Genomic DNA, 27,477 nt, shown 5'->3' with positions numbered 1-27,477 from the left:
GACTCTGGTTGATGCTTAGCCTCCAGGTGTCCTGTACTCTTGAATGTGAAATGTATGTAAATATATGGATGTCCGTTTCAGTGAAATAAAATGCACCCAAATTAAACCGCTACACTAAGTGAAAACCTGAGCTGGAAATGAGTCCTGTAGTATTGGAGGCTCTTATTCAAATTCTCCTGTGTAAGGATGTAGGGGAGATGTGGGTTCACGGTGATGAGTTCGGGGACCTGAGGGAGCCCGTCTTTATAGGTCACCGTGCCAGCACCCGCGGCTTTTTGGAACTAGGCCAGTGGAAGCAGAAGGTGGAATTAATTAAAGGAGGGAAGGAGGAGGAGGGGATCGTACCTGGAGCTGGAGGACATGACAGGTTGCGTAGTGGTAAAATGTCAATACTACTAAGAACGGTGAAGGAAAATGCAACGTTTCTCAATGCTACTTTATGAATATTACAACTAATCAAGCTTTAGCTTTGCGCTGTTACATGACGGATGCAGCCATTTATAAAAATCTGCTAGCCGCACCTAACCCGTATTTCTAGATTAACATCTACATTTCCTGTTTCAGAAATACTGTTGTTGTCTGATTGAAGAAGTGTACACTCCCTTGTCTTGCTACAGCTAACAACTTGACAGTGTTTTGTTGGTATTGTACATAATAGACCGACACAAAGTAACACGAGGTAAATGATAAATGGTTTTCAAACACTTTTGAGAATGAAAATCTAAAAAGTGTGGCTAGCATTTCTAACCTGTGTAATAGACAGAGTTAATGTTTGTCCACTGACGTATGTCACGGGCTCTCTAATGGCAGCATTACTACCTAAAGCAGTCAAATAACCCAAATGGCAGTGAGGGAAATAGACATGAAGGCTGATGATACAAAAGCACAGAAACATACTGAAATTTCCATTCTAACAATTCGAGAACAAGGAGCATCATGAAGACCGAGAAACACAGCAGACACTTTTTGATAAGTTTAAAGCAGGGTTAGGTTGTAAAACAATATTCCAAGCAATGAAAAGTTCACAGAGCCCTGTATAATCCATTTTCCAAACATGCAAGAAGTATGACAAAACTACTAAGTTTTATTTAAACATCGTTCGCAAACCACTCTTTTTGTGCCAAATGAGGCAGATTTGTCATGTCAACATTTAATTTGAAATGTGGTAATCCTCTCCAAATAGATTTGCATTCTGCTTGTAATGATGATCGCACATCCACTCCTCAGGCTCCAAGAAACTTTGGAGTGGAGCTAGACAGAGTGACCGCGGATGTAGTAGGCTTTGCTTTTCACGGACTCACGGAGGTGGTCTGGAACGGGATGGACGCGTACAGGAGCGGAGAATGTGGAATTACGGGTCCAAGATCGAGCCCAGAGGCCTCTGAACACATATTTCCCACCTTGAAACATGGTGATGGCAGCACCGTGCTGTTGGGTTGCTTTTCTTCAGTAAGACAGCAAAGCTACCTTCCGCTAGCACAGCAACCCTAAAATTGCAGCTAATACCTAAAGGAATGGTTTAGAGCAAATAATATTTTCTTTTTACAGCAGTACAATCAAAGTCCAGACCTTAAAGCAGCCATAACTAATATATTTACTAAAATTCCGTATAAACAGTCGGCCCTCTCCATCATCAACAATGTATTAGTCATTTTTCTCTCTTTTCAAACCTAGAGGTACGGTCCAGAATGACTTCGGTGCAGTGTGTAGCCCGTGTTTACTTCCTGGTTCCTGAGCCAATCATATGAGAGTTCCCAAAGTTCCCAACACAGAGAGCAGCATTTGGTATCTTGGCAAAAGAGCAGCAGCCTGCAAACATGGAAGCCAGCAAGAGAAACGGATCAGAAATAGAACAGAATACAACATCATAGACCTGTCCTGTGGAAGTAAAAATTCAATGGCATTTCACAGCAACAACGCACCGTTGAGTAAATCGCTGGTCTCCGTGAAAGGCATTGTGTATGTGTTGTTTGGATTTTAATTAACCACTAAGTGTCATTATTACTTAGAGCTCATTGGCTGTAATAAACAGGAAATAGAGATTGCTAACTAGCACGGACCACAGATCAGTAATGGATCGAGGTTTTAATGAATATGCTGATTTGTTGTTTTTCTTTTCACGGATGAGATGTAGAACTGCTCGAGTCTCTTCGTCTGTCCACATGCGCCTATTGTTGCTTCAAACCCTGTTTTCCAGCATTAGGGGAATATCCAGTACGATGCCGGCAGTAACAGCTGATTGGTCTATTACACAAACTCTTGATTACTTAAGTTGGAAAAAAGTGGAAGTAATAGTTTTGCAAGGCACTGCAGCTGGTCGAGGAGCATTCTTTGATGGATAAAATTGGTCTATAGTGGATTTTCTGTTTGAGCATAAATATTTAGATAGCATCATAGCTTGGCATTTTAAAATGGTCATGATGTAGCCTATATTTCCATATTATGCAGAAATAAGGTCATCATTTATGACCTACAAATGAAATAATGTCCCTTTGCATAAATTCCATCAGAAGCAACATGTATTTATCAGGACCTAACTGGCATTTTAAACATGTCCTCCTCCTATAAAGAGCCGCAATTCATTTATTTTGTCTCGGTCTATTTTTAATCATGCGTCACATTTATCACCGTGTCTGCAGGCGACTCGCGGAGGCCACCATAATAACCCGTCTACAGTCAGGCACTGTAATTAACTGTCAAGCCCGTGCTGGATGGAGAATTGAGAACTGATTGGTCTCTCATTTGTTTTTGCCGCAACACGCTGAAGGGGCGGACGGAAGGAGGGAGTCAAATTGTGCCTCAGTTCACTGATAAGGCAACAGCCAGTCGGAAATCAGAGAATCTGAAACGCTGCAGTGAGTGCTTTTAGTTGAATTGCTCATTTCGCTTTTCATTTACCCATAAAACTTGCTATTCCTCTGCCTCTAAATACGACTGTTCATATTCATTTTACCTTTATTACATCAAGCTACTATATAGCAGGTAAGCAATGTTCTCAGTTTACATTAAGTGATTGATTTGCTGTACTTTCTCAATATATTATCAGGATGTTTCATTCTTTTGAAATGCACACCGAGTCCATTTACTCCCTTGCCCGAGGAAATCAGCGACCATTTGCTTTATTAGTAATTGATTTATAAGACAGAGGATCCATCAAAGCCTTTTATTGACAACATCACTCAGGAAATGCTGCGGTGGGCCGAGCTTCCTGTTTTATCTGAGAGGACATTGTTGTTAGTTTGCTTTGAAATTTGTGTGCTCAATTAAGGAGAAGTGATCAATTAGTTGTACAAACGGAAATTATTCTGCTGATAAATAGACGTGACAGCGACATTCTCATCGATTTACCCTGCACGCTCACAAGCACTAAAAGTGCAGTCATGAAAGAAAATATTCAAAATATTGAGCTGAGTCGGCACTGCATTGTGCTAAATTTAAAACCTTCCTGATATAGACTGCAAAACAAATCAGTTGTTTTTACTGAGAAACGTTGGCAGCTGTGGTTACGATAATCGTTCAGTAAAAAAATAAAATAAAAATGTAAACCGGTTTACAGAACCACCGGTGTATTTTACATTATAAAACTGTGGACTGCTTGTTATCTTTACATGTATATTTAACATCTACTTTTTGAAATTATACTTTTTGTGGCACTTGTGACCCTTTTTATTGAAAGTAGTCTGACAGGAAGGAGTGCTGAGCGAAGGGAAGACATGTGCTAAAGGGCTGCAGGCTGGAGTCGAACCTGGGGCAGCAAGCCGAGGACTGAAGGCTTCGTACATGGGCGGCACGTGCCACCAGCTCGCCCTAATTATTACTTTTAAATACATAAGTTATGATTTTAAAAAGTGTAGTCATGGGACTGGTCATAATCATAATTTATGTATTTAAAAGTAACAATTAGAGTGCGCTGGTGGCGCAGGGGATAGCGCATGCAGCCCACGTACGAATACCTCAGATTTGGCTCAGCTGACCCAGGTTCAACTCTGGCCAGCAGTCCTTTGCTGCATGTCTTCTGCCCTCTCTGTCATCATACTTTCAACAAAAAGGGCCGGTAGTACCACAAAAAAAAAAAAACATAAAAAAAAAAGAAAATCATTAAAAGTAACCCATCTGTTGCCATGGTACAGGAAGCTGCTCACACACATGAATGAACGATGATGTAGACATATATTATTTTTTTAAACTACCACTACTATTTGGTAGCCTTTTTATGTACTAAATGCAAAAATCACCATCACAAACCGAGCTATAGGCAGATTACTGCTGTAAAAAGTTTTAAGCCTCACATTTATCTTGTTCAGTTATAGTTCAAATAGATGAATTCAATGTAGAGTACCCATCGCGTTTATTAGTAAAGAGATGCAAAAGCCCTAAAATGAATTCACATGTTGTAGTAATAATCTCAAAATACAAAACTTTAAACAATTAAACCTTTCATTTGCTTCCATATATCCTCACATACTAGTTTTTAACTAAATAACTACACTACATTTATTGCCATTAATAATTATTTCCCATAAAATGCAGTCAAAGTATTATTGCAATTTATCAGGATTTCAAATAACTTTTAATTTTTAGTCCAAGACTTCATGCATCACTGGGGTATAAATGCAAATGCACAGAGTCCCAATTCTTTTGATCACTCTTCAAAATGGGAAAGACAAGAAACCATCCCAGTCGAGCATATCCTCGCTTCTAGAAAATGATTACTCACTTAACGTTGGCAGTTGTGCCAAGAAAAAGCCTTTTGTTTCCTCCCATCACAAACACAAAACATTTGGAGTTTGCAAAAACTCTACAGGGACGTTAAATGCAACTTTGATGAGGCTGAAAATGTAACTTTTCTTTTACAAACGCCCTGGGTTGGGTTTGCCATAAAACAAGGATGAATCAGTTGAAGAGCACCTCATATCCACAGTTAAGCATGGAGGAGGACTTGTTATTGTGTGGGCCTCTTTACCCCGATAACCTTGTTTGGGTGCATGGCAGCATGAACTCCTTAAAAAATCCTTGTCAAAATCTGATGGCCTGTGCCAGAAACCTGAACATGGGTTGTCATTTAGTCTTAAAAATGGTTCACCAGACACATAATCAACCTTCCATGGTCCATCCCCAACCCGATAGAAAACCTTAGTTGTGAAAGAGAAGACTGCATGTGAGAGGACTTAGGAAAGTGGATGATTTAAAGAGAAACTTTGTTGCTGCCCCGTTGCAAAAGGCGTTGTACAGCATGTTAACATTAGTGGTGTTAATAAGTGTAACGGTGCTGAATCTTTTAAATATAGTCATGCCTTTTCCACACTGGATGAATGTAATTCATTATGTGTAGTAAAGTGCTAACCAAATTATAATTTTCTCTTGTGTGGTTATGTGTACTAAATATAGTATGGTTCACGATTTTGCACATTCACGCTTCATGCTCTACTGGATGACAATAGTGTCTCTATCCCCGTTGTTGCCATGGTGAATGGTATATGAAGTCCTCTAATAAAGGCTTATTTCTCATTACTGATGCATGGGCTTTGCTCAGTTTTAGCACTCTTTTATTGACTATATATATATATATATATATATATATATATATATATATATATATATATATATATATATATATATATATGTGTGTGTGTGTGTGTGTGTTTATATCCTCCTCTGTGTGTTTTAATGCCTGGCTCTGGCTGTTTTGTTAGTCAAATTTGTGGCGCAGCTCTTTTACGATTCTTCCTTTTGTCAGGGTTTTACCTCTGAAGGCTTTTGTTTGAGCCTTTTTCTTTATCCGAATATGATTTGGCTGAGCTCAATAGGCATTTATGAACGTTCAATGTTTGATGTTCATCAGATCCACACATTAAACAAAAAAAAAAGTAATTAGTTTTGTATTTATGTGTTTCCAACCATGTTTAAGGTCCCATACACTTAGTCTTTGGATGCATAATTATTTTGTTAATCAGGAAACGGCTCCATGAAAGCAGGTCCGCCACCTAACGAGAAAGACGCACGCTACTTCCTGGCATTTAGCTCAGACAGTTCCTCGTTCTTTGAAGGCGAGAGCCTGCGGAAGAAACCTGCGCAACCAGACCGTCTGGCTCAGACAAACGGAGGATGCCGAGCAGGCTTTGTCTTCATCAGCTGTGAGCTGACCTGTTTGGCCTGATTGTGATGGAGCCAGAGCAGCTGGTCTTCAGTGAGGAGAAGTAACTATTCCAGAGTGTGCCATTTTGATTGCAGTAATTATCTACTGGACTGAAGAGGATAATGTCTGTAATTATCCTAAATTGTTCATCAAGAGACATAATGTTTTGCAGCATTAGCAGTTTTTTTTTTATTGAAGTAGATGAAATACATTTCAAATGATTTTGTTCACTTAACTAGGATTTCACATAAACAACACAAAACAAAAAATAAAAATACACATTGATTCATCTGTTCATCTGCAAGCCTCAGGGTAACAAAAACGTTGAGGTTTACGGTGAATTCTTCCAAACTGTTCAACAAGTCCACAGTGCCTACAATAGTATCAGCATGCTTTAAACGTTTGTACATTTAGGAAAATTAAAATACCAAACTTTAGTATATTTCATCTGTGTTTTATTTGATAAAACACAGATGAAATACACTAAAGCAGAGGTCACCAACATGGTGTCCGCAGGACCAGTTCTAATAAAAAGCACAAACCACCAGTGAGCTGCATCTAAAACGTTATTTAATTCCGTTACTACTCCTGTTTATTCACATTTGCATTTATACAGATTTAAAGATGACAATATCTAGAACAAAGCAGGAAAAATGTGTTTATTATGCATAAAGTTAAGGTGAACTCTGACTCGTTCTAGTTCAAAAGTCGGTACTGGTAGCCCTTCGTTGTTGTTTTTTTTTTATTTGTTTTTTTACAAAGAATAATCTCAAAAGCGTGAAGAGAAAAATAAATAAAAATAAAACATTTGTTACCCCCCAACTCCCACCCCACACACCCTGGATCAAAACCTTGTAGAACCCACTTTCACTGCATTTAATAGTACCGGTTGCATATCTATTAGTGGTAAGGATATGTCTCTTCTTGATTTTTATTCTTGTGCAGCTTTTATTGCACTCGACAAGAAGTTTCTGTTTTCCATGGCCTGAAAATATGCAACACTGCTTTATTAGCTGCATCTGTTTTAAGTTTCAGAAAACAGGCCCTTCAGCTTGTCTGTCCATCCTTTCCTCTCTCGTTTTTGTTCACCCACTCGAAGCTGCAGAACGGCCACTTTTAGTCCTTTGGACTTAGTAGAAGACAAAAAAAAAAAAAGAAACCGTAGTTTAGAGCTGTAAATATGTAAGTCTCACCCTGTGTCCCACTGGTATGCTATAATACCAGATAATGTATAAAACCATATTAAAGTCTTTCCAGTTTTCCCCCCATTTTTGTCATGTCATAAGTCCCCAGCAATGTAGAAATCTGTCCAACAGCAGTTTATCCTCACATTTCATGGGATGGAAAGAGTTATTTCAACTGAGCAAGGCATAAAATCCGCCAAGCTAATGCCTAACCTCATCCTACACACCACAATAAAGCGGAGGGTAGACAAAGCTCAGTGTAGATCTTTCACAAGCAGGCAGCTGGCAGCGAGACAGTTTTGTGAACGAGACATTCATGAATTTTTCCCTCCGCTTCCACGTCCCGCGCGGCTTTTGCGTGGGACCCCAGTGTGGGAAAGCAGCGGTGCCACTTCTGGTTGGGTTATTGTTCTGCCAGGGGTGTGTGTGAGGAGGGGGGGTGTGTAACGTGTGATGTTTGAACACGCCCTTAATGATCACTTCCTGTCGGCAGATATACAAACCAAACAGATACAAAGAGCTGATTTTAGAGGAAAAAAAATATTTTTCTGAAAGGGTTTGTTGTGCTTCCATTGCAATCGCGTCACCGGGGGCAAAGGAATGGGTCGTGGACAGGAAGCCAAGCTCTGTGAAGAAAGAGAGAACAATGCGCAATCAAAAAAAATCCCAACACCAAAGTCCTGGTGTCGTCCTTCCACTGAACGTCTCGCGTCTCCTTGTCGGCTGTCGTCACGCTGCGGCTGCAGTCCTGCAGGATCATAACTGCTCAGCCAGGGAATCAATCACTTAGACCCAGCTGCATAATGGCTTCATGAATAATTGTTCACCACTACTCTGGGATGGAGGGAAGGCATTGTTGGATTAGAGCTGCTACCTCATGTGTGGCTAGAGTGATCACTGAGCTGGTTTTTATTTACTTTAATCCTTGCATGTGGCGTTATCTGACACTGAAATCCAGGGTAGAGCGTTTCTGTTCTGTTTTTTTTTTTTTTACCCTTGAAATCCCTCCATGGCTGAAAATCAAGGAATAGCATGATACCTTTTTAATCCATTTACCCCCTTTTGTTACACTTACTAAAATAATCAGTGATATGTGCAAGGGGAAGCAACTCGGGAACCCCAAAACAAACATGATTTCTAAATTATTTTGTGCTTTAAATAACCGACATGCATTTATCTTTAGGGAAACCAACCAAAGAAAAACTAGTAATACTAAAAATAATACTGACTAAGATCCAAATGTCAGAAGTCAGAAGTAAACAAAGGTTGATAGGAAACTCTCATAGCCTAATAACCTGAGGTAAAAATACTAGCTTCATAGGAACATGTTTTTTATAAGTGCGAATGTATGCATGATTATTCTTTTATTATTATTATTTGTTTTGTTTTGTTTTTGTCTTGTGTCACTCCGGTGAAAGACTGACAACCTGTCCAGGGTGTAGCACTTCTCTAGACAATGGTCACAATAACTTTACATAATGGATGGATGGATTTATGGATACTAAAGTCATACACTGCAAAAACGGATCTAAAAATAAGTAAAATGTTCTTAAAGTTAGTGTATTTATCCTTGATTTGGGCAGGTAAATAAGACTATCTGCCAATGGAACGAGTATTTTTACCCCTAAAATAAGATAAATAGACATCCTGCTCTTGAAATAAGATGATGGAGATGAATTTTTCCCATTTCAAGTGCAAAAATCTTATTCCCTTGGCAAATCATCTTATTTACCTGCTCAAATCAAGGACAAATACACTGATTTTAAGAACATTTTACTTATTTCTAGTTCCATTTTTGCAGTGTATTGCACTGACATAGACTGCACATTACCTTTTAAACAAAGCAAAATCTGACTGTCCAGAGTATACAGGTTCTGTAGGTATGATAATGTACCATAAACACAAAATAAATGCAAGAGAATTATCAACTAATTTTTTTTTTTCAGTTAAAAATCTGTTTACTAAAATATTTGGATGGATGGAAACCAAGCCACTGACCAAAGTTCATTGTGCGACATGTAATAAATATCATCTCAGATTGAATATCTAGGGACCACCCTTCCATCGGATGGGTATGAGTATGTTTTTTTGTTGCAGTGTGAATTTTTCATGTTTCTGCACAAAGCCCAGAGCATCAGTAGTGGGTTTTTCCAACGGTGCACCAATATTACACCGGCATTGTTCGAAACGAGCTGCTGGCTGCTGTGTTATGGCCATGACTTTAATTAGAGCTCAGTTTCCTCATTACCGAAATTGCCGTTAAACAGAGCTTGGTCAGATAAGGGGGTTGTGGGCAAGGCTTTGGAGTGAAGCAGTTTCAATTTGGATCACGACAGTGAGAGGGAAAGGGGAGAAATGAACAGCAAGACAGGCTTTAGATAAATAGAAGACATTTATGCGAAAGAAACGCTGACAAAAGACCAAAGAAGACGAGGAAGAAGGTGAACGCAGGACATAATGGAGGCTAATGCGTGAGAAGTGAAAAGGCAAAGAGATGATGATATCCACGGAGCAATGCTCTGGCCAGTATCCATTAACAGCGCAGTTTTAGGATGATGAAGTAATCCATCTCATTATTGCCTTCAGGGAGCAGGAGGATGCACTCTGCCACAAAACGCTGTCTTTCAGTCTGTCCTGATTATGAGAAGTGATGGCAGCCTGATCTGGGGACGTTCATTATAGAGGAAAGGGTTGTCAGTGCACAGGCTGCAGACAGACAGGCAGGACCAGAGCCCGGATATGTGGAACAGACTCAGGCTAAGCTTTTATCAATGTATAAAATATGGTTTTAGTTCTCAATAGATGCTTCAAAAATATTGGAAGTATATGATGATGGTGAGAGATACTGTCGCGCTTTGCGAAGTGTGTTTCTGCGTGGACATCTAAAGTAAAAATTCAACTTGTAATGCAGAACAGTCATGAGTAGAATATGGCAGGAAGAAATAAATTAAGGCACTAGCAAAACCAGGATCCAACAAAGCATAATGGAAAAGTAGGACTATAATAATGAAGGTAAGAAACAAGTGAGGCAAAGACCTAAAAGGCATCACGCTTTTTATGGGTTTTACAAAAGAGTTGATAAAATAAGAAAGATATTTATCAACAAAAATTATTAATTGCTCTTTAGGCCTGATGGGGTAGAAATAATTACTTCAATCTAAAAAAAAATATACCATCAGATGCAGCTTTTGGGGTTTTTAAGGGGGGGAAATAAAATAATTTGCATGTAAGAAGTTAAAAAACAAACATTATTTTAAATCTAATGACAATTACAATTAAAAAGGAGCAAATTATTATTTTTTTAAAGATTGAAAAAAAAGATCTTGATCTGAAAAAGCACCAGTTATTTTTTTTTTCACATTCAAACTAATACCCGTTACTTATAATCTGTTAAATAAGCCAACTGGGTTGAGGCAGCTCTTGGCACATGCAGACGTAAATCACTGGCTGTGAGATCACCGCCTGGGAGGCAGTGGAGGGCCTCATTTGCCTACTGAAAAGACAAATACCCAAACACTAAGACGGATTGTATAGTTTCTGCTTTGGACGGGTGAAGGGTTAAATAGAAAATGGACTTATACAGCAGCATTCAGCAAATTAGAATATTATTGAATAGTGAATAGTTACTGAATATGTACTTCAGTAAGTAATTTCACCAACGGCAATACATTATATGGCTTAACACAGACTGATTATTTTTTAAAGCCTTTATTTCTGTTAATTATGATCCCACCCCCCCACCACCTCTAGCTAATGAAAACACAGCATTTAAGATTACAATATTGCAACAGACCAATAAAATGTTACATTTTTCACTCAGAAGTGGGGGCCTTAATGAAATGTATGACTTATACCGGGTTAAAGGTTGTTTTTATTTTCAAAAGGTGCTTTTGATTTGCGTATGCATATTAAAATTTGTTGAACATGACTGTGGATATATGGATATGTCTATATCCTGTCTGCCTTTTCAGAACTGCTGAAAATCCCACAGAATTTTACCTCCCCTACCTAAAAAGGAAAAGGATGAAAAAAAAAAAAAAAAAAAAGGGAGCTGAAAAGACCAAATACGTCCTGTACTTCAGGGACTGTGAATGGAGTCCCCTGCAGCCCGCCTGCCCCACATACGGCGGTTGAATACAAAAGACCCCCTTCTGTAAGAGCAATCACTACAGGAGGCCTCTTTATCTGCCCCGCTGCAGCAACGTGCCACAATGAAGCCATCAGTGGACGCTGTGTCGCCGCGCACCCGCGCACGCCCGCGCATACAAAGACGGATACGTTGCATGTAACCATTTATTCCCTCAGTCTTCACAGGCGCATGCACGAACCCGTTCCAAAAGCCTCTCAGCTAATGAGTTCTTTTCATCCTCCAGTGCCGGCCAGGAGCAGGGAGTGAGATGAGTGCTCGGTGCTGATTTGAATATTTAAATTATTTATTGCCACCCAACACATGCACAGAGGGACACGAGGGAGCGGCACGGCGGTGAATGCGGGTGGGTTTTTAGTTTGAGAGCGTGCTAAATCATTGCCTGGAAGGTGCAGGGTGGACTGTATATTTGGGGTTTTATTGGGGGGGGGGCTGTTTCAAATCCAAGTTCATCCAAGACCAAATAAAACTTTCACCGCTGATTATTGTTCTCATGGTCCGAGCCCTTCCACTCTCGCGGCGTTTTCCGCACCGCAAAACATATTTCTAAATAATAGCTCACGGAGGAGAAGCAGGAAGAGAGTTTGCAAAGTGCATGAGGTAATGCTGTAGGTCCTCGGAAATATCAGCAGAGGAGCAGTTCCTCGGCAACAATCCTGGGAAACGGAGCTCGCGTTATTCCTGAGCCGTAGGCATTCTGACGGAAACATTTGGAGGAATTAATTAAGCAATTATTTCTTTGGCAAGGACTCTTCTACCTGGTGTGGATCATTATTTATTTTCTATTTTTTTTTTTTGCTCCCGCTTTCACATCAGCGTTTCATTTATCCGCCTTCGGAGGCTGAGAGCTCAGTGTTGCCCTGTCTGATTTCTTTCAGCGCTCGGCTCTTATTTACAGTCTCCAGACAAAGGAAGTCCCTGACTGGCCCCCTTTTTCTGCGCTGCTTTTCCACCAAGGGGGTGACAGGCACAGACAAAGAAACTGTCCGAAACAATAATCAAAGCCTGGGAGAGTTTGATTGGTCAGTGAAATCAAAAGTGTTGCCTGGTAAAAAAAAAAAAAAAAAAAAAAAAACAAGAAAAAAGAAATAAAAATTACAATCAGCTTGCATTGTGTTGTTGCAAATTGTTCCTGATTCTACTGTATCTCTACTTCCTGCTGCTTCTAATTGGCTCATTTGTGCCCGGTTTCTCACATTACAACCACAAAGTCCTGTTTAATCTGACCTACCAAAAAGATTTCCATAAATGTGACACAAAACCGTTTTTTTTTAAATAGTTTTGCCAACAGATGTGAAAAGCATGCCACGCATTGTGCAAAATAACTTAACCTCACCCCGCAAACCTGATCGCATTGCCTTCAGGGGCGGCCGTGGAAGCATTATGCTGCGGAGATGCTTTTCTTCACCGTGGATGTAGAAGGGAGGATGGATGGAGATAAATAAATGGCGACGAACGAAGAAAAACTGTTAGAGGCCAATAAGGATTTAAGGCTGAGCCAGAAGTTCACCTTCCAGCGAGGCAATAACCAAAAACATGCAGCAGGAGGTAGGACCGAGTGCTTTAGATCAAAGTCCCGGCCTAAACCCAGCTAAGAATCTATTGCACAACTTTAAAATTGCTTTTTCGCAGATGCTCAATCCAATCTGACTGTGCTTAAGGCGAAGACCTTTGGGTGCAAAGTGAAATCTTGCTTTGCACATCTAGCAAAGATGTGTGGAGGGGGAACGCAAAGATACACAAGGGCTTTCAGATTTTCCCTTTGCGTATGCTTTACAATTATGGATTGCTTTGTGTTCTGTGTTCTGTATACCTCTATAAAATAAACTGAATGCTGTGGTTGTAAATGTGAAAAAAAAAAGGTCAATTAGTGTGAACACTTTTGCAAGGCTGCGGCTACGTCGCCAGGGAAGTAGGGCTCCATAAATAGAAAGGGTGGTTTGTACCACAGATCTGACCCTGTTGACTTCAGTCAGAAAAAAAGGGGGAATTGCCATTTCTAGGCTGGGAGAGAGTAGCTGTCTGAAGTGGAGTTTGACAGGCGGTTTAGGGCAGTTTGGTCTGGCAGCAGAGAGAAGTTCCTCCGGCCCAGAGGTGCCCAGAGTACAGTCTTTGGTCCCCCGCATCAGCATGAGGCAGCTGAGTCTGAGCTTTTGGTAATGATGCATTCCAGGACTCTATAACGGGAGGCGTTTTTGGCCAGTTCTATGGGAGAAAGCATTGCGGCACACCCAGGACTCCAGGGAAGGATATCTCGCCGCTAGCTTGAGAACGTTTTGGAGTCTCAATGAAAGAGTTTGAATGGATGAAAGGACATTTCAAACGTTGACGCTCATTCACTGTGAAGCTGTAAGTTTTTTTTTTTAACCATTCAGTTTGCCGGAACGACACAAAGTACACTTGAAGAGATGCTTTACCTACATCAGTGACTTCAAATGTAACTGTCCAAAACAAAGAGACAGCAACACAGTCGCATGCAGAATTTACCCCCAAACAGCTGGCAGCCTTCCCATTCATCACTTTTCAAACTCCCCCAGTGAGCCTCGTTTGTTGCACGCTGCGGGTGTACACAAATGTTCGGTAATGATCCGTTAATTATGAGGAGCTCCCAAAGCCCGGGGGTGTGAACCCACCTGTCCGTGTTCATGCCGGAGCCAGTGACATGTGGACACGCCGTGGGAGCGCATGTTTCTTTGACTAATTGCTAGATTTTGATACGCAGCTTCCTTATTGCTCTTGTCTGATATGATGAATTTACCAGTGGACGATGCTGCATTGAAAAAATGTGATGCACAGGACTGAGCTGAATGATTATTAGTGAAATAATAATTATTATTGTTTTCATATCACTATGCACAAACAGGTATGACTACTTAAAATATCCCTTGTACACTTTAAAAGACAAATGTAAAGCAGGAATGTGGAATCCCTTGGTGTAAAACAGAAACGCATGAATTAGTTGTACAGCTGCTAAAATATATCATTTCAGTTGTGAAATTAGATAAACAGACTGAATTTAACACAAGTGTTAAGCAAACACCAATTTTATCAGTATTTTTGAAGGTGTCTATTGAACAGAATCTTGTACCTTTCGTCCATGTTTGTCACGACTGGAAATATTTCTAATTTATTCAGTCTGTTTCACCTGCTAATGACAGAAAGGTGTAGAAACCGTCTTTCAGCCAGCTGACCAGGGGTGCACAGCAGCACTTGGTGTGGCATCTCATCTTAAACACCTCGAACCACGAGACAGGATGCTGTAAAATCAAAGCGCTTTTAAAAAATTGTGACTTTCCACACCCTCGACAAAAGGGAACTGGGACATGTCTACTGGCGATGTCTAAAACGTTTGAGAGGTCAGTTGTGGTGATGTTTTCCGAAAGCATTTGAGCTCGTTTAAAATGATTTTGCTTTTGTTTTGTCAGCCGGGCCGTCAAGACGAACCAGGACCTTCTACCGGAGACCCCGTGGACCAACATCTTGTACGACGACTTCTGGGGGACCCTGCTCACCCACAGCGGCAGCCACAAGTCGTTCCGCCCGCTCTGCACCCTCTCCTTCCGACTCAACTACGCCCTGCACGGCCTGCGTCCCTGGGGTTACCACCTGTCGAACGTCGCGCTCCACGGCCTGGTCACGGCGCTGGTCACGGCCCTCAGTCACGCGCTGCTCGGCAGGGGGCTGTGGAGCCTCCTGGCCGGCCTCCTTTTCGCCTCTCATCCGGTTCACACCGAGGCGGTCGCCGGCGTGGTCGGCAGGGCGGATGTCGGCGCCGCTTTGTTTTTCCTGCTGTCTCTCCTCTGCTACGCGAGACACTGCGGACTGCGAGGCGACAACTGGAGGGCCTTTGAGAGGAGAACATGTGGCGCCAGATGCTGGGGCTGGCTGCTGGGCAGCCTGTGGTGCGCAGCTGCCAGCATGTTGTGGAAGGAGCAGGGTGTGACCGTGCTGGCTGTGTTGGCTGCGTACGACCTCTTTGTGTTCCAGAAGCTCCGCTTTCGCCAGGCACTGCTCCTCCTGTTAGGAAAGGTAAATGAACTCAGGCTACTCTGTTTGGGGGGTAATTGTGTGTATGTGAAAATGACGATGAGTGATTAGAAAAGCCATTAGCCATCAAGCTTTTCTTTGAAGACAAGAGGTTTGAAAGCATTCCTTTTATAGATGCTCTTCGGATGCTTCATTTATCCTGACTTCTCAAGGCCATACATTATGCTTCTTACTTTCATTTGAAACAAAGAAAGCAACAACAATGTCTATGCAAAAAAAGAAATGCTCATCAAAATGTGAAGGCACACATATTTAAATATTAAAAACGCCTTTATTTTACGTGCGTAGTGGATTTAAATCAATACTGAACAACGCAAAGACACCTGGTTTTCACCGGCGTAGCTGTTCAGGTATAGATTCCTGTCCAGCGTTAACTCAATAAGCAGACTGAGAAAAAACAACCTTCCTCCACTTTCCTAAACTCACTCCAAAAATAAATATTTCTAGTTTCTTTCACACTTTCATTTGTATTTAGTTTTTACTGAAATCAAAAAATCCTATTCATTACCCAGAGAAGTCAGTTTTTGTTAGATGTAAGGCAACTCAAGGGAAAGAACATTTACATGAAAAGGAAGCTTTCCTCTTCCCTTTGGGTGCTGCCACCAGCCTTCTTTTGCTGCATGAAAAACAAAACATTGTGGCTCAGAAATGTCTTTTTGCGTCCACGCTTCAGTTTGTATCTGTGTGTTGTTATGCAAACAGGAGCAGGGAAATGTCCTGTTGCATGGACACATTTTTTATTTTATTTTTTTTACATTGTAAGGTGACAAAGGAGCTGTGTTGGCAAACAACGCCGCATGCTTCTCAGGTACTTTATTTGGCTCATTTGTCGGGAAGGTGTTCCAAAAATACACAAATGTGAACCACATGCTTCTACTGCAGGAGCGCTCTGCAGGGATTCATTCCTCCCTTCAAAACTCAGGGAACTGGAGGACATCCTTGACACAGTGACTCATCTGATTATAGGAATGTGCGTGAAGCCTTCACACACAGGCACTCCTCATTTGATTAGGGAAAAGTCTGTGTGGCCAATGGGATGGTCCTCATCAATGAATAACAAGCATGATAAAAAAAAGTCCCCTTGGGTTTACTGAGTAAGGGCAGTCCGGCTGTGTCAGGTTCAAACACCTAAAACATTCATTAACAACACAAGAAGGAGAGACAACAATGAGATTGATTTTCAAATAATCTTGCAAGGAGATCGAACGGAGATGCTTAATACAGATGTCCAAATCCGATCTGAAGCAAATCCGTCGCCCCCTCTCTATTTATTAGGAAAGGGAATCCCTGGTTCCATTTTGAATCTAAGGGGTAGGGATAAGCAAAATAACTGTGACCTTCCAGATAAAACCAAGCAGTTCACACAGTGCAGCACTCCAGATGGCTGAATAGAGTTCATAAAAACACTGATCATAGTCACAACATATTTCTCTGCTTTCTGCAGGCCTTCTGCAAATATAAGAGAGAGATCTAAAACCTTAAAACTTCTTAGTAGTAAAGAGTAAATATATATGATAAATGCAATGAAAATAGTAAATAACCTAAAATATGTAGACATAGTAATAATAATTCTATCAGGCTGTAAGAAAGCAAGATATTCCTTTGATAGTGGTTTCCTCTTTTGGGTATATCGTTAAATATATCATTTTGAACTGGTGCATCAATGAGCTTTTACTGTACCTTGGCAGAACTGATAATCCACAGCCAAAGTATGCGTATTCAGGGATCCAGAGAGATCAGAAAGATGAAGGTGTTTTAATATGTTTTTATTTTCTGTGTTAGCCTCCCACCACCACCACCACCACACCTTAACCATGGCAAACACAAGACCTGTCTTTAGAAGTCTGCAAAACTACTAAGTAATGATGCATTACAGGTAAAATGAAAAACAGTGAAAGGAAAATATCACAAGTCGAATCAAAAAACAACACTAAACCTCAATAAAACCTTTAAAGGACCAGTAGGGAGTATTTACTGACATACAGGAACCCAATTAGCAAATTTCATCCAGTTAAATGCCATCTATGTAGGCATCTATCCTTCCATGAAGATGGATTCCTCTCTGCAGTGACATGGGGCAAGAGACTAATTTACTTATTTGCTGCATGTAGAGATACCTTTTTTTTATTTTGCCAAGCACTTGTGCTTCCCCCAAAGCTGTGCCGCCCTGGTTGGTGAGCCAACTCGCCCATATAAAAAAAAAACGCCACTGATTGTTCGCGTTATGAAACGTTACCTTTTCTTGAAGATTTGGTCACACACTAAAACTGGAAATAACCTCATCATTCGGCCAGACTCAGGTCTGTAGCTGCGGCTGGCATCCTTGCGCCAGCTCGTCCCGGTCGTCCTGTCGACCCCGTTGTGTATCTGACACCACTGTGGGCACATCTTGCTCATTTATCACTCCGGCGGTGCCCTCCTCAACAGCCCCTAGTGCCGGTTATCTTGGCAGGGAGCTCATTACGTGCTGGGGCCAGCCATGGGGCAATGGTTTCCTTGATTATGAGCCAGATGTCTGGGAGAGCATGGGAAAACAAAAAGGGAAGAAGGATATAGAGGGACAGACTTAGCAAAAGAGTAGGAAACTGTGGACTCATTTCCTTTTCTTTATCTCGTCTTAGTCTGTCTCACCAATGGGGCCCTTGTAGCACTTTGGGAATAGACTGTTTGGATTCACCTGTTTTCTATCCCACCACTTTGAGACGGCCAAATACAAGCCAGTGTATCTGGACGAACATTTTTATATTTTTGATACAGTCAAGAGGATTAACAAGCCTAGACGTGACATCACATGATGGGGCACTGCAAAAAGATAACTAAAAATAAATCAAATTTTCTTGAAATGAGTGTATTTCTCCTTGATTTGAGCAGGTAAATAAGACTATTTGCCAATGGAATAAGATTTCTGCACTTAAAATCTTATTTCAAGAGTAGAATTCCTAATTATCTTATTTTAGGGGTAAAAATAATAATTCCATTGGCAAATAGTTTTATTTAGCTGCTCAAATCAAGGAAAAATACATTAATTTCAAAAAAATTTGACCTGCTTTTAGTTCCCTTTTTGCAGTGTGCTCAACCGGAGCCACTCAGAAATGACTTGCAAATCATCAGAGGGATCAGATGTGCCACCTCCAGAATGACGGTTCCCCGTTCTGTTTACTCCCCGAAACAGGCCGAGATGAGATTTCAAATAGGACAAGATAAAACGCAGAGGAAGTTAGGGAGTGATGGATGGCAACAAACGGAGGCGAGTTATCACCGCAGTGTGTTGAGAAAACAAAACACGTCCTGTTTTCCAGGTACAACCACAGCATAAGGTCTGGGTTTTTTTTTTTTTTTTTTTTTTTTTGCAGCTCTGGTTTCTCAGTAGCACAAAACAAACAGGTTGATGAATGAGTCCCCAGACGTTAGGCTGCGCCCAGGAAAGCAGTTTTGCGTTTGTTGGTGTTAGAGAAGCCGTGGTGTCGCCGCCACGTCGGATGTGTTAAACTTTGCCGTCTCATCTCATTTGAAGGCTTAAATCAAAGAATATCATAACAATCCACACTTTTTCAGACCCTCGTTTCAGAAATGTAGAGCACAACAAAGCCGGACATCTAAGGTTCCAGCAGACAGCGGAGGAATTTGACATTGTCCTTACCAGTTTAATTGAAGTATCAGAGACTCCTCCTTTCTCATTTGTCTCAATGAGCGTCGCAGACACACAGATTAAGTTCGGTGTAACCGTCTGACGGCTTGATGGATGTTGGGCCAATTATCCTGCAGCAGAAGCATTCAGCTGTGAAATGATGTTCTGGGCTGCAAGTTCTGCTGCATGCTCCTTATTTAGCTGGTGTTCATGATGGCAAGGAAAACATGCTTTGTTTTCTCTACAGAGCAGGGAGTGTTTCAAGTCTGATTCAATTAATGCTTTAAACTGTACATCGTTGTCACGTAACTCTCGATGCAGTGGAAATACTACCTTATCGGGGTACATTAGAGTACCTAGTGGGTTTCTAAGGCTCTTTGTTTTATTACATTTATTATTTTAGTCAGAGCCAAGAGAGTATGCCGTTGTGCTACTTTTGCTAGCCAGCTGTTGAATCTTGGACAATATCAATACAAAACAAAGTACACTGTAAATGTACAAAATATATATAAAAAAAAAATTCAAGCTGCAGCCACAACTTCAGAGGTGATTTATTTGGATGTTGTATGACATACCAAGACAAAGTAATGTCTATTTGTTAAGTGGAACAAATGTAAAATGGTTTTAAATCATTTTTAGCAACAAAGTTTCCCTAGTACTCCACAGTAAAACCCTGGTAAACCTGACCTGCAGCTTCAAGAAATCGCCAAACCAGTTATTTCTTTGAACCAATTAAAAAACAGCTCTAGGAACAATCCTGGTTAAGCACCAGAACCACTTTGGTGAAATTTTTTTTTTTTATAAAAAAAATCTTATAATAGGGCCCACTTGGATGCAGGAACTAAAATCAGATCTATACATTTAGTTTTGCAAACCACAACTGCACCCAGGTCATGCAGCTTTACACCAAAGACATAATCTGCACTAATCAAAAGCATTTATATTCGGCTAAATGTGAAGAAAAGAAAAAAAAAAAGTTTATTTAAAGCACATCTAAAAGTCCTAAATGATCATCTGTTCTCTGACCATAGGTCATATTCATACTAATTGCAAGCATGGTATTTAAAATTACACTAAATAATGAATAAACTTAACCTATACAGCAGTTTAAGAGAACACAATTAGCAACTTATAATCATACCAGGTTAGACTTTACAAAACAAAGTTATATTATGTCTCAATTTTATACTTGATGTGTCTAGTTGCTGCGTAAAGAACAGATGCTAAATGAAGAAGAGACAACAGACGACAAGGAACTGAAATACATTCAGGCCTGAATTACAGACACACGTCAGGTGTGGTGATTGGCCAATGAAAGCCAGGTGTGACAGGTGAAACAAAGGGCTGGACCAACTGAGAGCAAGCTGGGACAATAAACTTCATGAATAAAACATAAAGTTGAAAACTTGGAAATAAAACAGAAATAAAGGTCCACCAACAAAAGCACACAATTCAAACCGCAAACCTACTGAGAACCAGACTTACATTACCAATGATAATTATGTGTTTGTTCAATTGTTCCTTGCTGGGGGAAAAAAAAAGCCTCTTGGCAATGAATCTTATGCAGCCTTAAAAAGCATGTTTAGTTCCCTTTAACTATTGACACATTTATAAGGAAAATGCATTTGTTGAGCAATAGAGTTGATTGTGCAAATGAAAACCTTGCCAAAACCTCTCTGCTAACCCTAGACAGCTTATTTTATACTATCGACTGTTGTTTGGTGTCATGTATTGGATTGGAGGATTGAGATTTGAAAAATCAAGACATATTTGTAATTTAACAATATACAATTAAAGCTCATAAAATTATAACATTGTAAAAAAAAGTTCAATATTTTAAGTCACTCATTTGAATTATGTAGATTCCTGACACATAGAGTGAAATATTTCAAGCCTATTTCTTGTCATTTTGATGATTATGACTTACAGATAATGGAATCCCAAAAGGAATAGTCTCAGACAGAGAATATAGGAAAAAGTTACAGCATAGAGAGTTGGCTGGAAGGAAAAGGTGTGCCAGCAGCAGAGACAAACACAGCCTAGAGAGGATTGTCAAATCCATTCAAGAATTTCGTAGAGCCTCGCAACGACTCGATTGAGCCTGGAGTCAGCTCATCAAAAGCCACTACGCATGGACGAATCCGACACAGTTCCTACTAATGCTGCAGTCCTAAAGAAATTTTACCTGTAAGCAAAAAAAAAAAGAACGGTACTGATGCTCAGTGGTCCAAACTCCTCTTCTTAGGTGAATGTAAAACTTGCATCTCAGTTGAAAATCACAGTCCCAAAGTCTGGAGGAAGAGCGGAGACTTTTTCCACAGTATTCTTATGTTTTCTGAGCTGTACTTGTATTGATTGAACAAAGAGGGGCCATGAGAGGCTGACATTTTCTCCTCAGACCTGTCACTGGCTTGGTCACACGCTGCTAACATTCTCACTCTTGCAGTTCACCTCGATATCTTTTTTGCCATGAGATTGCCTTAAATGATGATATGCTTGGGTTTCCAGTGAGGTAGACGACGCCCCCACACACACACGCTCCCTTCACGCCACCACCACTAGAAACTGTATGGTGTCGGCAGGGAGGATCTGGCAAGTTTTTCAACCCGCAACACTCAAATGCATTTCCTTACAAATGTAGCACTACTTAACGGTAAATAAACGCCCTTTCCTACTGTCAAAGCTTTATTGCCATAAAGTAGTGGTTGCTATACACACTTTCTTTGCTTGCATTGCCATGCTCATTTCCATCCGCTTCCCTATGACTGTGATCTTAAAATTCAGCAGAATTTCCAAAATCGGCCATATTTGGTGGGCGACAGTTTAACCCACGACCCTTTTCTTATCAGCCAGTCTCTGCCAGCAGCGACCCATCTTTCATTGGGAGAGCTGCAGGCTATTTGGGTTGCTCTACATCCTTCGTCATTTTCTGCAGCAGCCACGCTGTTGTCTGATGACTTGGACAACTCCTGCCAAGTCAGCACAGTCCAGGAAACATCTGACTGCTGCAAGCCTCATTGTGTCTTTCATCATAACTAAGTATATCACTGGCTCGGCCTCAAATGAGAGTGCTGCTAGCTCTGTGTGTGTGTGTGTGTAGAAACTATGTTGCGAGCACTGAAGGTATTTTGCATGTGTAAGTCACTTGATCTCTGTGCTTCAAGGTTTCTTATTGCACACAGAACTTGTTCTTCATTATAATTTTGTAAGCAAGGAGTCCAAAAGAGCCCTGCGCTTTTGTTTGACGGAGTCAGGAGCACTTTACAAGAAAACAGAAAGATCGCCTCCCTGCAGAGTTGCGTCAGTCCACAGCCATTTCTAGATAGCGGGCGCATGAAGTCAGCCGTAGCGTTCTGTTTCCTCTTGACAAGTTTTAAACCTTCCCCAGAGTACAGTGTCAACAGGCAGACCACACACTTCTGGGATCAATAAAGGGAAAGGGAATAATGGATAGCAGAGTTCAGAGATGAAAGTGTAGTCCCACACTGTTGGTTTATAGAGATTGAAGGGAAGGCGGTTTGAGCAAATAAAAGAAAGATTATTTGGAGAATAAGACTTTTATTGGAAAATACGGCAAAATTAATGAAGCAACTAGCGGGACGTACAGCTTTTTATACGCTTGAAGATGTTAATAGATCCAGTATGGGGCCACTTTGCCAGAATTTCTGAAAGTAAATCCATAGGTATTTTAAAAATACCTTTTGCCAATGTGCTTTCTTTAAAATGTCCTCACCTAAGCTAAGAGAAGACACAAAATTGCATCATGCAAAACTATACAGATAGAAAATATATTTATTACTATATAATAAATATAGAAATAAAAAATGAGAACTCAGAGCAAGAAATAAAAAAGGAATTAAAGACTGGCTTAAGCAAAAACGACAATCTGTCAGAAAACGCTGAAGATTGCCAAAACATGACATTGGCTTAGTAACAATAAAGATCAAAATAGAACCCACGCCACAATACAACCCAAAGAGAATAACACAGCATCTATAGATCCCCCACTTTAAAGTTACATACCTCCTTAATGTTAATGGCTGCAATTGTTACAGCAAATCTCTCTTTTTGCTTTATTGACCTATCGCATCAAAACTGAATAAATTACAAAGTTTGATTAAAGTTGACTGTAAAAGTCCTCTTGGTTTTTGCTGAGTTTGTTGGGTGGTGATCCATTCCAAGTCAATTAAAGAGCAATTTAGAAATTGACAAGGCAGCGAGGCGCAGGATGAAGCTCATTGGACTAAATACCACAAATGACTCTCCTGCTGGAATTGGCTTATCTTCCAGTACGAAGCAGAATTGGATTTCTTTGTCAGTTTCCTCCATTGACTTAGAATACGGGCTCATCCATCAATAACCACATCCACCGTTTTGCGTACAAGGCATTCTCTCTTATCGCTTTTGTATCACCTTGGACCATCAAAGTGATTTTCCGGAAGTAGCCTGCTGCCCCTTGTTGCTTGCACTCCAATCATCCATAGCCCAAGATTTCCCACATTAAACCTGTAGAGAGGGAACAACTGAACAGGCACCAAGTAGATCAAATGACCCAACCTGTTATGCTTTCTCCTATTGTACAAATACAAACTTGCTCAAGCATGTGGACTGGAAAAAATTATAACACCCAATGAGAATGGGTAAAATGAATGAGACGGATAGACAAGCATATTAAGTGTAGTTTTTGGGTGTAGTAATGATCAATGAGAAGGGTGAGTAGTGAGGAAAAGAGTTAACTAAATGGATAAATGGAATTAATGAGAATGGGGTGGGTATAAAATGTGAGAAGGATGAGCTGGCTGAGAAAAAAACAAGGGGTGTATCATCAGATGAGAGGGACGATAAGAGATGAGACGGAATTTGAATGAGCTACGACAAAGAGGATTTGTGTGCAACAGGGTCAACATGAGGGATAGGTGGGAAGAACGAGGGATATAGGATCAATACCATGAGAAGGGACAGGTTAGGATGGCAAATCCAAAGGGAAAGGATGAGTAGGATGAGAAGATTTAGAGATGAGGAACAACGACGATGAGTCTTCTAAGCGATGAGTGGGGTGAGAAGGTCTGTGGATGATGGAGTAGGACGATGAATCAGGTGAGAAGGAAGGAGGAGAATGAAAGGGGCTGGGATAAACAATGAAGAGGATGAAGTGGCTAAGAGGGATGGGAAATATAAGTAAGATGAGGAGGGGTAGGTTTTAACGATGATCAGTAGGGGAAAGAATGGGATGGGGTGAGACGAATTAGGAGTGAGCGATGAGGATGGGTGAGAAGAGAATAGGTAGGTTTAAAAGGATGAGTTGGGTGAAAAGGATGGAGGTAGTGGGATAAATAGGATTAGCAGAATTAAAAGGCCTGTGAATGATGGATTGGGACATTGCGTCAGGTGAGAAAAGAAGAGAGGGATGAAATTAATGATAGGGTGAATGACTGCGGGGTGAAGTGACTGAGAGAGGATAAGAATAAGGTTTGGTGAAAGAAGTGGTGATGACACACACACTTCTTTCACGTGAGAAGAAATTAGAAATTAACAAGATGAGTGGGATTAGAATTGATTGGCGTACGAGAGGAGTGAAAATCATAGAAGAGAAGCCGCGCAAATAGCAGACTGTCCTGAAGGAGTTAACCAGCTACAAGAAGGCTTTCCAAGTCAGAGCTGTGTGTTTAAGGCATAGCCCTGCTTCTGAGCCAGTGCTAACAAAATGACAGATTTTCTGACATATATCATTTCTAGAGCAAACAAATGGAAATTCCTCCTATCTAGGTTGTGTTAGAAGAAGGTACAAAAAGCACCTGCGCATATGTGAGCCTTCATTTGATTGCTCCGTACACAGAGCACCAGTTCCCTGAAGACGGGTTCAAACTGAGTTTACAGTACACTGGTGCTTGGAAATAAAATAAATATGCTAAGAAAGTAGGAAGTTCACAGCATGCCTGTAATCACCAACTTTTATATTATGTTTTATTTCGACCCCATGGAGGGAAGGTTCATAAATATGAATTACTTTTACATGGCCAGGTTGCCTCATTTGAAAACATTTCATTGTTTTTGCTCGACTTTAATAGTATCTTTTTTTTTTTTTTTTTTGTCCTCCGTCATCTGACAAACAAATTTAAGTAATGATTAATTCTTTGGGTGTAATGAGACATCATAGCATGAGATCTTGGGATGTTAAAATGTCACAATATTTCACGTCAGGGTGAATCTTTCCAGTCACAGTATTACTTGAATAAAGAAGCCTCCGCCACTTTTAGATAATTCAAGTACAAAGCTGTCATATAAGACTTGAATGATTTGAACTTCTAATATTGGGCATTGCATGAGTTCTGTATTTTAAGTTAAATCTAGTTTAAGCAAATATGACACAGCGATTTTCATAATCAAACATAAATATCCTTTAACAATGTCATATATATCAATACTACAATTATAAATTGGAAAATTACATCTAAATTTTCAGTTGGTCTCACTAAATTAAATTATAAATAGAAAAACGGAACTAGAATTAATTTGTGGTGTATACCAAACTCTTTTGAGATGTAAACTGAATCTACACAGCAGCATAATAAATTCAAACCTAATTTGCAAGTTAAATTTAAAATCATTTGACAGGCGATAAAGAAAGGCTTTGCCAAAAATCCTCTTCCGCATGCAGTTTTAGGCACAAGTAGTCCAGATCTTGGGTTGAGGGGTGTGAATTACTAATATGTGAAAGGCTATTTAAGAGGTTTTGACATTTTTCTCCTTTTTGCTTCAAGGACGGTGGGATTTTCCCTTGTTATGCACAGTGACACGGAGGAATTTTAAAACCCTATAATAATCTCTCCCTACACCGTGTCCACACATTCTCCATATCAAAATGACAATGCCATTATACAATTGACCACGTTGCTCCTCGCCAAAGTGCTAATCGTTACACTGCACAACCATTGAGTGTCTTTCAATAGTCTGGGTTTGACGCTATTCCCATGTGAATAGAGTAGTAATTTCTCCACCTCTTGTTATAAAGAGCAACACATTATTTTCCGTGAAGGTGGTTAGTGTGAATGATGCAAACAAAATCATTTCAGAATGTTTTATACAATTGTTTCTTCTTACTATGGCAATGAGTTGAAGGAGTCTTAATTTGGCAAAACATCTGTTAGGTCAAAAGAAATGGAGCTCTGCTGAATAATATAAATATAAAACTATATATATAAATATATATATCTGTGTGTGTGAACAAACAAGATTTATTTGTTTTCATATTGTATTTATTTGGTTGTTTTGCCTTCTGTCTTTGTGTCTCTTTAAGAAAAAGAACCTAAGTGTATTGCTGAGTCTCTGCACGCTGGCCTGCTGGGGAGTGATTTTGCTGTCAGCCCGCCTCTACTGGATGGGAAACAAGCCTCCAAACTTCTCCAACTCAGACAACCCAGCGGCCGATTCGCCGCATTTTCTCACTCGGACACTAACATTCCTGTACTTGCCTGCTGCCAACGCCTGGCTCCTGCTCTGCCCCGACAAGCTCAGCTTTGACTGGTCCATGGACGCCGTGCCCTTGGTCAGGTCCTTGGCCGACTGGAGGAACCTTCACACTGTTGCCTTTTATTGCGGATTTATCCTCCTGGCTTTGTTTGGCCTTCGAGGTTCCGCTTTCACAGCGAAGGAGACCAATGGGAGAGCCCATGTAACAAATGGAAAATCTGTCACTAATGGGAATGGTTACCATGCCTTTGACACAAACCAAAACACAGACCTCGGGTTGCCAAAACCCACTCTGAATGGGTCTGCTGTACCTCACCACTGTTACTCACAGACATCCCTGCCCCCCACAGAAAGCTTAGTTGTGTTTTCATTGGGCATCTTGGCATTGCCTTTCATCCCAGCCACCAACTTATTCTTCTATGTGGGTTTTGTGATTGCAGAGAGGGTACTCTACATCCCCAGCATAGGCTACTGCATACTAGTTGCAACAGGTGCACGGACTTTGTATGTCCGATTGAGGACTAGAGCCTGCAAGGCTGTAATGGTGTGTCTTTGCATCGGACTTGTGCTACTGAATGGGCTCAAAACAGTTCAAAGGAACAAAGACTGGAGCAATGAAGAAAATCTCTACAAGTCTGGGATTCATGTAAACCCTGCAAAAGGTGAGAAGGTCTTCAGTTATCATCTTTGAAGCAATTAAATGTTAAAATAAGCTTGTAATTGTGCCTTGCAAACGTATTCATTTTATTTCATCTTATCGTGTTTTGTACCATTATTATCACAAACACTATGATCTATAAATAACACTATAATCACTAGTTGTATTTTATTGGGACTTTATTAGACAGACTAACAAAAAGTGTTG

General features: G+C 40.5%; 1 protein-coding gene across 1 annotated transcript in view; it reads left to right on the top strand.

The window, feature by feature from the left end:
• The window catches only part of tmtc2a (transmembrane O-mannosyltransferase targeting cadherins 2a), a 69,876-nt gene that overhangs the window by 17,201 nt on the left and 25,198 nt on the right, over window positions 1-27,477 (top strand). The window contains exons 2-3 of the mRNA XM_012850332.3: window positions 14,893-15,496; window positions 26,440-27,274. Of these exons, the coding sequence (XP_012705786.2) occupies window positions 14,893-15,496; window positions 26,440-27,274 (1,439 nt within the window). The remainder of the gene's footprint in view (window positions 1-14,892; window positions 15,497-26,439; window positions 27,275-27,477) is intronic.

The sequence above is a fragment of the Fundulus heteroclitus genome, chromosome 17, assembly GCF_011125445.2.
Source record: "Fundulus heteroclitus isolate FHET01 chromosome 17, MU-UCD_Fhet_4.1, whole genome shotgun sequence".
NCBI lineage: Eukaryota > Metazoa > Chordata > Actinopteri > Cyprinodontiformes > Fundulidae > Fundulus > Fundulus heteroclitus.
Note: the sequence above shows the minus strand (reverse complement) of the source record. Positions and strands in the feature narration are given on the sequence as shown.